The 12,047-nt window shown below is 42.0% G+C and overlaps 1 protein-coding gene across 1 annotated transcript in view; it reads right to left on the reverse strand.

The window, feature by feature from the left end:
* The window catches only part of MIB1 (MIB E3 ubiquitin protein ligase 1), a gene marked incomplete at its 5' end in the record, with an annotated part of 82,183 nt that overhangs the window by 63,094 nt on the left and 7,042 nt on the right, over positions 1 to 12,047 (reverse strand). The window contains 2 exons of the mRNA XM_084280123.1: positions 184 to 313; positions 3,096 to 3,267. Of these exons, the coding sequence (XP_084136249.1) occupies positions 184 to 313; positions 3,096 to 3,267 (302 nt within the window). The remainder of the gene's footprint in view (positions 1 to 183; positions 314 to 3,095; positions 3,268 to 12,047) is intronic.

Genomic DNA, 12,047 nt, shown 5'->3' on the forward strand with positions numbered 1-12,047 from the left:
ATACAACCCCAATCCTCTTTCTAAATATTCAAACATTATGGAGTAAGATTTTAAAGTTCCAGTAGATTAAAATAGTACCTTTTATGATGATATTTTTTTTCTCTACAATTAGAAAAGCCACCAAAGCCATTACATTAGCATACAAAGAAATATTTTCTTATTTAAACTAGTTTTACTTTTTACCTTTCCCCTACGTCCATTGCCACCATCTTGGTCTTCCCATTGCCAGTCAACTCCTCGCACCACTCTGGCACCTGCAAAGATCCCTCTTGCTGTAATTTTCTTTGATTTACGGCGAGACTCCAACAATACCCTGAAGTTTTTAAAAGAAGAACCCACAAATGTCAAGATAATAAAGAAACTCCAAAATTTATCTTGGGAATGGGAAGGCACGAATACATCTTGAGACAAAATAGCACCACAAGTGCAGATTTCAGAGCATGAATCACATCCATTGGATCCTCAACTCGAACTACAGCCCACAACATTAAAAAAAACCCCAACCATGGTCTTCCTAAATCTCTTATCGTATGTTTAGAATGACTTCTAATTCTAGTGATAACGTATCCAGCAAACTTCATACCCCCAGCAACAAACTTGTAACCACTTACATAGATATCTGTACTCACATTACTAAAATCGTTAAAGAACTAGAGAGTCCTACAAACCACACATTTCAGTTTCTCTCAGATGCGCCCTAGGACAATATTACTGTTCTGCAATTGCCCTTCCATTTTTATTCACAATTATGCTATTTAGAGCTATAACTCTTTCCCCTCCATGTCTCAGTTTGTTTTCTAGGTAACTCTTATAGCCTATCTTGGCAAATTTAATATATCAGCATCCATTTTCTCAGACACTGATAAAATGATGTTTCTAAAGCAAATCTCTTTCACTCTGACTTCAACAGAACTTAACTAGAAGTCTGAACAGAGCTGGTAACAGAGCATATAACTTACAAATCGAAACAGACAGACACATGTTTTCTGTCTTTTCAGTCATCTTAAAAGCCACCAGTTTGCATCCAACCAGATTTCTTACTTCATGCCAGGAAAATGCTGCCAGACAGAAGTATTTTGCAGCTGAAATTCTGAACGCTTCCTGACCTCTTCGGGAAGTCCATCATCCTCCTGCTAAGCTTTTAACATCCGGCAGATGGCAGACAAGGAAAAATTTAAACTAGTAGAATCAATGCAAGGAGGGCATAAAAATACTAGCCATTCTTACCGAAGTAATACAACTTTCTATCACAAGAGTGATAGAAAACAAAGATATGCTGTTTACAGCACCATTTCAGAAGGTTCCCAACACCTACAAAACTGAAACAAAGCCCAGCATGCATTATTGGTATAGTGCTACATGATATATTTCGGACTCAAGAATAAAATAGGTAGAGCTCGTGCTTTCTTTCAACTCAAGTCTTTGTCTAGGGATCCCTACATGTCCCGTGCCATTTTTTCCTACCAGATAACCTTCAAATTCAATAGCACTTTGTCCTTTCCTCCTTCCTTCAAACAGTTAATTTTAATCCATTTTTCTCAGCTAAGCTTGATCCAATAGAAACAGCTGCCTTGGCAGATGAAGCTGCCTTCTAAGTAAGAGCTGCAAAACAGAGTCCAATGAAAGTAAACAGAGATAGGGAGAAAAGGACAAGATGCAAAAGGTTTCCTCCAGTCCTATACCTTGGGTATAATCTATCTCCAAACCTAAAACTTAGGTTTTGTACACTGTAACAGACTACTTAAAACTACACAGGAAGCTTCAGCTAAAATATATATATACATATCTATATATAAATAAAAAAGCCTAGCAAATATTTGTAAAATCAACTGGATTTTAAAAAAATAAATGGAAAACCAGATTTGTATTTTGTTACCTATTCCCTATTAATTACGCTGAGCCAGCACTTTCTACTCTTAAATTCAACTTCAGTCTCATTCCGCACTAGACATTGTAATTGAGTCATTACACTTCTTATATCTACTGGGAACCTGGATCTGCTGGCATGGATCTCAAAAACAGAAGCTACTTTTTTGATTAAGCTACTGACCTGGCCACTTGAGGCACAGTTAAACTCCAAGGCAAACATTTCAGAAAATAAACAATTCCTACACAAGACAATATGAGAACCGGGTTTGTAAGCTCCAACTGCTTCCCCTCACTGTAAAAGCACGTTACAACATACTTGTAAGCCTTCCTTCTCCAAGAAAAGGAATTAAATATTGTCTTACACATACCACAGTTAACTGAGCATTGTATCTAACAAAAAAGCCTCCAGTATTTTAATGTAAGAACCTTCTGGAGAGTTATCACAGAGTTGATACTACAGCATGTAGCCTTTACAGAGTGTTTTACCACAGCCCTCCAAGTATTTAGTAACAGACAAGTATCATTGTTCTCCCTTACATTATAGATAAATCATGACAGAGAGGGGCTTTGGATTTAGACAAGTTATTTAAAGTCAAGAACACAAGAATAGCAACACAAGAACACACTAAATGTCAATTCTGTTCAGAGCTTTTTGCTGGGAGACAATAACAGATGCTAAGAAAAGAACATGAAAACCAAGGCAAGAGTACAACAACCCTTCACAGCATCTTTTCCCTGCTTTAAGCAGTTCAAGGCAAGCTTTTTGTCTCTAGATCATTGTTTTCCATAGCCTACAAGGACGGTACTTCCCCTCAATCTGTCTACACCATTTTTGAACCCAATTAAGCTTTCACATTCAGAAGTTTATTGACAAATCATTTTGTGATTATACACAACGTAAAGATAATTAATTGCCTTAGTTTAAAAGCTGCTATATCACAGAATTACGGAAACAGCAATGAGGTTAAAAGAAACTGAATAATCATATCCTAACTGTTTTCTTTCCTACAGTCTTTCTAAAATGCCCATGTTTTCCAAGCTCCAAAGGTCTATCCTAGCTACCCCTCCCTCACACAGAGGCAAAGGCAGTAAGAGAATCTACACCTCAAACCACTAAATTTGCTAATGCAAGTTTCAGCAAACAAATCAACTGTAGTTAACTTTTGAACTGCAAACTGTTCCTATTTAATTTCATGGAGAAAAAAAAAACCCACAAAAGTTTTTACCTTTCACTTCCTGGTGTGGTAATTCTGTAAAAACGATGCCTCAAGTGATGTTTGTCCCCATGATAGCAAACTGTGCACAGGTCATAATTGGTGCACTCAGCACATTTCCATCGGATGCCAATGATGGGCTGCTGTCGACAAGTGTCACACATGGTTCCATCGTGTTTGATACCTGGGGGGAGAAAATGAAAAATGACTAACAACTTTGCTACATCACTAACATCACTACACAGATTTCCATTGTGCACCATTATAGTGTGAAACCATAAACTAAAAAGTTAACAATAAAGAAAGGCTGCTAGTGAGAGCCTATCAGCCTATATGATTGAGGGGTAAAGATAATGGACTTTGCCTTATCTCTCCTGCTGCCACTCTGTTCCTGAAATGTTTTATCTTTTCTCAGCAGAAAAACTGGGAATGCTATGTTTGTTTTTTTCTAGTTATACAAATGAGAGAAAGAAAATGAGAAAGCCCATAGCTGCATGTTAAAGGGTTAGAAATGTGTCCCAATATATCAAAATACACAGTCTACCTGGAATTTTATCTCTGGATTATGACTATCAGCACATACCGCAAAGGCTACTGTGGTCAACTGTGCATGACAGTTGGAAAATCACTGGTTTGATTTACACATTTTGTACAGTAGAAAAGGCAAGTGCTTATCTGTTTTTTATACAGGAAAAAATTTAAGCTCTCTTGGATAGATGCCATTAGCTTCATGAAAATCTGTTACCATTTTTGAAGGAATTCACTGCTTTATATGTTGGTTTTCTGAAAAAGAATGAGCCAAAGACAGACCAGATATAACCCACCAGCATGTGCTCTGCTCAGCCTTCCACAAAAACTGAGTTCTCAATACTACTTACTCCTACAGCTCTGTCAAGCTACAGTAGAGTGAAAGTGATCAGTCACAGTTTCCATCCCTGCATGCTGAGTACAGTGAACAGGCACAAGCTTATTTAAAAATAAATTTTAAAAATCTGTCGCTCTTCAGAAAATATTGAGCTACAGAAGAGAATAAGACTGGAATTCTGTCTGTGGCCCAAGATACAAAACGAGCACTAAAAGGCTTAAGTAACAAGGAACTTTCCCAGTCATCCTTAAAAAAAAAAAAAAAACAAAAACTCCCAGATCACACTGAAGTGAGGAAAAAAGATTGTTTTCTTTCCCCCGCCAGAAGGGATGTTTTTTGAAATGACTGCCAAATTCACTATAAACCTATTAGCAACTTGTGTCCAACTGCTGAGCCACCTGCAGTGAAGAAAAATCAACACTTGAAGGGGCAAAACTGGAGGAAATACTTTCTTGTCTGATCATTTCACAAAATCATGTGATAGCTGAGGTTGGAAGTAACCTCTGGAAATTATCTACTCCAGCCACCACTGCTCAAAGCAAAGTAAACTAGAGCTGGCTGCCCAGGACCCTACTCCCAGTCAGGTTTTGAGCATTTCCAAGAAAGGAGGCCCCAAAATGCAGCCTATTCCCAGCGTTCAGCCACCCCTAAGAGTAAAAACGTTTCTTCTTATGCTTAAGTGGAAATACCTGCATTTCAGTTGGTGCCCACTGCCTCTTTTCCAGTCACTTGATGCTCCTAAGATTCCCCCTAAGCCTTTCTTCTCCAGGCTAAACACCATCAGATCCCTCAGTCTCTCATCATACCAGATCCCTTAATATCCCTTAAAACACATTTGCAGCCCTTGGCTTGACACACTCAGAATGGCCACCTCCCTCTCACTGGAGAGCTCAGAACCGGACCCAGCACTCCAAGCATGGCCACCAGTACTGAGGAAGGATCACCTCCCCTGACCTTGCCATCAACACTCCTCCTGATGCAGGCCAGGATACCGCTGTCCTTCATTGCCCCAAGGGCACATTGCCAGCTCATGTTCACTTGGTTGTCTATCAAGACCCCCAGGTCCTTTCCTGAAAAGATGCTTTCCAGCCAGTTGTCCCCAGCTTGTAATGGTGCAGGGGTTACTCCTCCCCAGATGAACACTTGCCTTTCCCTTTGCTGAATTACATGATACCCCCTTTGGCCCGTTTCTCCACCCTGACAAGGTTCCAGTACAATCATCTTGTGTTAACATTTTTCCTAACCAAGACGGCTTCTCACTCCACCCACTTCCAACTTGATTAAATATGCATTTAGGAAGATTTCATTATTAAAAATTTTCCTGATGCCTGAACACTGGAATAAATGTTAAGACTGGAAAAGGCAACACATTTGGAACAAAGACTGCACATAGCACCACAGAGATCTTCAAGGCAATCAAAGATAGTCTTGAGTGACAACAAAACCTGAAACTGCTGACATGACACTAAACGATCACTGTAATTCCTGGAGTGGTTCATGAGGAAGTCAGCATCCATACCTTGGCGGAAATTTTAGCACAAACAAGTCGTATAACCCATAACATCATTCGCCAATTCCAACTGCCTGCCAGAAAACACACCTCATATACCACTATCAATCTTTCTGACTAACCTCCTAAAAAGCATTTGCTGCTTGGTAACAGCAACAAAAAATGCCATTTTCTACAGAAAAAAAACTTGGCAATCACCTGTAGATTTTCTCCCCACACACAACTCCATCAATGACCTTGTTCCCAAGGTGGAGGGATTAACATCAAGGAAAAACTATCTTCCTTCTTACGTACACTGGCGCTTTCGTGTCTGGTATCTGCTGATTATCTGTCCCACTCCAGACAACACTGTTTCCTATGACCTCAGGGTGGCTGCCTCACTGCTATGAGTTGTATTTTACTACTTTTTTTGGTAGACTTCAAGAGCACGTGCATTAAAAGGACACGGATAACCTGTTACTGTTTTGTTGCTTTGCTTAAAGAGTCTAACTAGTTATGGTTCCAGGGGCTGAGGGGTGATACCTGGTTGTCATTTTTTAAATAAATTGATTGCTAAATTGGTATTTCACATAGAAGCAGAGAAGTTAAATATATTTGGATTGTTCTGTTTGGTGTTTTGGGGGTTTTTTGTTTGTTCTTAAACAGTTGCTGAACTTCAGGGAAGACAGTTTGCCAAGGATCACATTTATTCTGGATGTAAAAGGACTGTGGAATTGTGGGCTGCAGGGCTTTTCAACTTGTCCAAACAGCAGGAAAGAGAGCAAAAGAGAGGTATAATGAGGAGTCATGTAATACTAGGTCATCTCAAAGTAAACTCAAATGAAAACTAAACATTTCTAGCCAGTGAGGCAAAAGCTGCTATGGAAAAAACTGGGGAAAAGCTTACTTAGGAAAGATCAAGGAAAAAAACCAACAAAACAAAACAAAGATGTTTGGTTCAAAAGTCATTTTACTTACTATAGTGTCTGGGACTTAAGAGAACAATGCATGTCTGTATTTGGAGTCTTTGATCGAGAGTCACATCTCTATTTCACGGATCCCCCTAAACACCACCCTGATAGACACAGCCTTTCTTCAGACGCTCCCTAACACAATTCCAGCTGCAACACCCATTTCAGCACATGCCTCACCTGACCATGCTGCTCCGTTCTTTCCAGTATGCCAGCAAAAAATTTTGCAGAGTCAAGCTATAAACTGGATCAAGAAACAAACCCAGCTGATTTTCAGTGAGGAGGGAAAATATTCAGCTGGATTGGTTTCCCAATCCTGTTCTCTGTGGTGCAGCAAAACACTGCTGGCATGACAAAGCAAGCACTGCAGGGCAGGAGCAGGCAAGTAATCCTGTTACAGAATGTTTAACCACTGCACTAGAGATCTGGAGAAATAGATTTGTTTGCCTCTGGGGACAGCAGACCAAGAGTTTTAACTTCATCTGTTAAGAAAAGATGCTAAAAGAAGGCACTACTACTGGATCACAAAATGTGATTGCTGAACTCTTAACTCATGTTCACAATACAAATAAAATCAGCTATTTAAGTTAATCATATGTTTTACAGAAGGTTGAATGAATAATTACGTTTTTAAGTTGAACTAGGTATTATAGATACACAAGTCTAGTGGGCTGACCTTGGCCCACTGCTATACGCCCAGTCGGCCAGTCACTCTCTCACTCCCGCTCCTCAACAGCACAGGGAGCAAAAATAAATTCAAAGTTCCACTTATTACCACCACAAGCAAAGCAGACTTGAAGAAAATTACATTTCTTGCCAATCAAAACCAAAAAAGCAAACAAACATATGAAGCTAAAAAAAAAAAAAATCCAACTAAAAAAATAGATCATGAGAAAGCCAAAACCTGAAACACCTTCTCCTCATACACCCCTTTCTCCCCAGACTCAACTTCGCTGCTTCACTTCCAACTCCTCTATCCCCCTACTTCTCCACAGGAGAGACAAAATCATAGAATAAGTTGGAAAAGATGCTTAAGATCATCAAGTTCAATCATTTACCTTACATTGAACCACGTCCCCAAGCACCATGTCTACACATCTTTTAAAACACCTGCAGGGATGGGGACTCCAGCACTTCCCTAGGCAACTCATATCAATTCCTGACAACCCTTTTGGTGAAGAAATTTCAGTGAGGATGGGGAAGGTTGGGTTATGGTCAGTCCGTAACAGCTCCTCACACTCCTGCCCCAGCACGGGTTGGTCCTCTCCATAGGCTGCAGCTTCCTTCAGGCTACGTCCACCTGCTCCAGCACACGGTCCCCCATGGGCTACAGTGGGGATACCTGCTCCAGTGTGGCCCTTCACTGGCTGCAAGGGGACAAACAACCTGCATCACCATGGTCTCCATCTACTAACCAAATTTCAGTCCTGGAGACCTGATGCTGTCATGACACACATTTATGGGGGAGAGGAAAGGAGATGTTACTTCCAATGCTTCAGCCTAGCTCTGAACTAGCCCAGTGGACTGGATACTCATCAGCACTGAGGTCATATCTTTTAATTTACTTTCGCCAAAAAGTAAAGCAGTTTGTGTGCTCTAAAATCACCGTGTGATGTAAGCTGAAACACAATATACAGCAACAACCAGGAGACTGGGTCAAGTGTAGGCTCTGAAGCCAAACTGAAATCCCAACCCAAATGCAACCTGTACCTGTCACATAAACTACTTCAGCTTTTTGAGAGGAATGCTATTTAAGAAAGGTCAAGCTTTAGAAAGTTTATATTAGGAAAGAAAGCCTTAAACAAGCTACTGGAATACATTAATGTGCATGAAAACTTCAGAATTTAAACATCAGCCTTGCAGCTGGCCAGCTGTGCAGAGCACTTTAGGTCTCTAATGAGATAATGCTGTGCCAGTTTTTGACTGGGATAGAGATAATTGTCACAAGAAGCAAAGAAGAGGACACAGCCAAGACAGATGACCCAAACTAGCCAGAGGGGTATTTGATACCACACGACATCAAGCTCAGTATATAAGTGGGAATCACTTCCCAGGGTCAGGCTGGGAATCAGGTTCCAGGCGGTGAGCAAATTGCCTTGCCTATCACATCACCTGCTTTGTACCTTATCATTGTTGTTATTTTCCTCTTCATTTGCCTTCCTAGTAAACTATCCTTATCCCAACCCATGAATTTTACCTTTTTCTTTCAATTCTCCTCCCCATCCCACAGGGGGTAAATGTGAGTGAAAGAGCAGTTGTGTGGTGCTCGGCTGCCAGCTGGGGATAAACCACAACAGTCCTATTTGGCCCCTGATGTGGTGGAGATAATGACAGCTCTGACCAGACCATGTTAAAACAAATTCTTTATACACATTTATTATATTAATTAAATGACTACTGGTCACAATGGTGTTTTGTTTGTTGACAGGGTTGTGTTACGTACGGAAACCCTTACTTGCTGTATATGTTCCCCATGGTGCTGTTTATCACCTTGGGAAAGGGATCAGGATTCTCATTTTGCTGTACTGTGTAGTATCGACTTAGAAGATGACAGCATCACTGGTGATGAGGTTAAGCTGGTATTTGCATGTGGCATCACCATTATGCCCATACCTCAGACATTTTTTTGAATTAATAATTGTACCCAATCTCTGGAAAAGATGGGGCTGGGGGGCAGAATATTTGATACTTTCTCCTGTTTTTTCCTTCAGGCTGGCTACAACAGCTTCCAAGGATTCTGAATACCCATGGGATGTTCAAGCCAGCATGTTCTTATTGCTATGTCTCCCGAAAGTGTTTCAGATATTCTTTCAGGTTACAACAAATTGTTTTAAAAATACCACTGAGAGATCTGCCCCAAGGCTGACTAGTCATGGGGCACACAGTATGTGGGACAATATGGGCAGGTATGAGGAGAACTTCTCACTTCCAGTGGCTTGGAACTTCATTCCCACACAACTGCAAGACACTGATAAAATCACAGAAAGGAAAATGCTTTGGCTATTCCAACGAGGCACAACTTAATGCCACATGCTGGGTGCTGGCTGCTATCTACTAAATACTACTCGATATCAGACAGCACCCTCAGGGGGAAGAGAGGGCATACAGAACAACAAGCACTGTGGCTACTCAAACCCTGGTGACAGGCTCTGGAGCTGAGCGAAAAAACCACAACAAAACCCACAAACAACCAGACAGGTATCAGTTGCCCCTATGCACAAAAAATGGAGTTCACTTAGTAAGAGGTGACAATGAAGCAGAACCCTCAAGCTCAGCCTGTCCCTGAGTGAGCTGCAAGACATGCAAAGATTTCAGCCACTATCCAGGCAGGTACATCATCACTTGGCTGCTCCAATGCTGGGATAATGGGGCCCATAGCTTAGAATCAGAAGGTGGGGAAGCCAGGCAGCCCTGGGATCCCTGTCTAGGAAAGGGACTATTGACAAAACGATAGGGAACAAGACACAAGCCCTCAGCCTCTGGAGACAACTTCCCTCAGGCATGAGGGAAAGGTATCCCATCAGTGAAGATGTATGTCAGCCAGGCAAGTGGACCACTGTGGGAGTGAGTTACTCAGTACCTGAGGGAATTAGCCATGTGGGAGATGGCTTATTATGACCCAGAGAAGGCACAGTTACCCATATATCCAGATGAAGTCCAATGCACACAACTCATGTAGTGAAAGTTTGTATGGAACACACAACTGTCACATACCAGCTCACTGTCAGTGATGGACAATGAGGCAATGAGCGAGAACGAAGTGGACGGCTGACTCCAGTAATACAAAATACTCTTCCTCCTCCACCTTTGCTATGGAGAAACTGCCCAGAAAGGTCCAGCAACTCAAAGAGAGCATGCCCTGCTCTCCACCTGTATGGACCAGTATCTCAGCTGCTAGAAGTAAGTATCCCATTGCTTGAAAGAGAGGATATAAAAGGTAGACACTATTAGACATGTTGTGGTTCTACCTGCACAGCACAGAGAGGACATGACAAAATGGAATGGAAAACAAACCTCAACCCTAGAGGCACATGTACATGCATTGCAACAAAAACAAACCCCAAACAATTACAAAAGGGGATTCTTCCAAGAAAAATCCTGCTCCAATTTTCCAGTGGCAGTTGCCCAGACCAAGTGGAAGGCCTGAGCATAGTTATGATCCTCTTGAAGGGACTTCTAGATCACTTATACAAAATGTGAATAAAACCCATGATGAGCAGGATTAGAGGGGCCCTGCCTCCAGCAAGGTGGAGAAGAACTGGGTTTATGGGACTGCGTGAATCTGATGGCCCGGCATGTCAGATCCACAAGGACATAAGGCTCTGGTGCACAGTGTGCCCTGATGCCATTAAGGGGCAGAATACATCTGTATTTCTGCAGCGACAGGTGGATTCCAACAGCTAACTGTACTGGAGGCTGAAGTGAATCTAACTGGGAATGACTGGGAAAAACATCCCATTGTGACTGGCACAGAGGCTCCACGCATCCTGGGTATAGACTATCTCCATAGAGGGAATTTTAAGGACCAAAAAGGGTATTTGCAGGGGTTTTAGTATAGCTGCCTTGGAGACAAATTGAACCAGTCTTCCTTGACAGGTCTCTCAGAAGGCTCTTGTGTTATGGTGCTGCTGAGGGCTGAAGAACAAAAGGTGCCAATCACTACCACAACAGTGCACCACCTGCAGCAAAATTGCACCAGTTGACACTCCCTGATTCCCATCCATAAGCTCATTCATCAACTGGATAGCCAAGGAGCAAGCAGCAGAACTAGCATCCCTTTTAACAGTCCCATCTGGCCAGTCCAATGGAAAGTGGAGACTGACAGTAGACTTTTGTGGCCAGAATGAAGTCACACAGCTGGGTTCTTTCTTGCCAGACCTACTGGAACTTCAATATGAACTGGAGTCAAGGGAGGTTAAGTGGTACACCACCACTGATACTGCAAACATGTTTTTCTCCAGTCCCTGTGGCAGCAGACTGCAGGGCAGAGTTTTCTTTCACTTGGAGGGGCATCCATTACACCTGGACTTGACTGTCCCAATGGTGGAAACACAGCCCCACCATCTGCCATGAGCTGATCCAGACTGCACTGGAAAAGGGTGAAGCCTCAGAGCACCTGTACAATATTGACACGGCTGTATGGGGCAACATCGCATGAGTTTCTGAGAAAAGGAACAGAATCATTCAAATCCTTCTAAAAGGTGGTTTCACCATAAAATAAAGTAAGGTCAAGGGACCTGCACAGGAGAACCAGTTTTTAGGAATAAAATGGCAAGACAGGTGTCATCAGATCCCAAGTGATTTGATCAACACCACAGCTAGGCCTCCACCAACTAGCAAAACAGAAGCATGAGCTTTCTTAGGTGCTGTGTATTTTTGGAGAATGCATATTCCAAATTATGGTCTCCTTGTAAGCCCTCTCTCTCTAGCAAGTGACCAAGAACAACAATTTCAAATGAGGGCCTAAGCAGCAACAAGGCTTTGACCAAATCAAACCAGAAATAGCCCACACAGTAGCACTTGGGCCATTCCAGGCAGGACAAGATGTAAAAAACGTGATCTACAATACAGCTGGGGAAAACAGCCCTACCTGGAGTCTCTGGCAGAAAGCACCAGGGGAGACTTGAGGTTGACGTCTG

This window comes from Gallinula chloropus, assembly GCF_964237585.1.
Source record: "Gallinula chloropus genome assembly, chromosome: 2".
Taxonomy (NCBI): Eukaryota; Metazoa; Chordata; class Aves; order Gruiformes; family Rallidae; genus Gallinula; species Gallinula chloropus.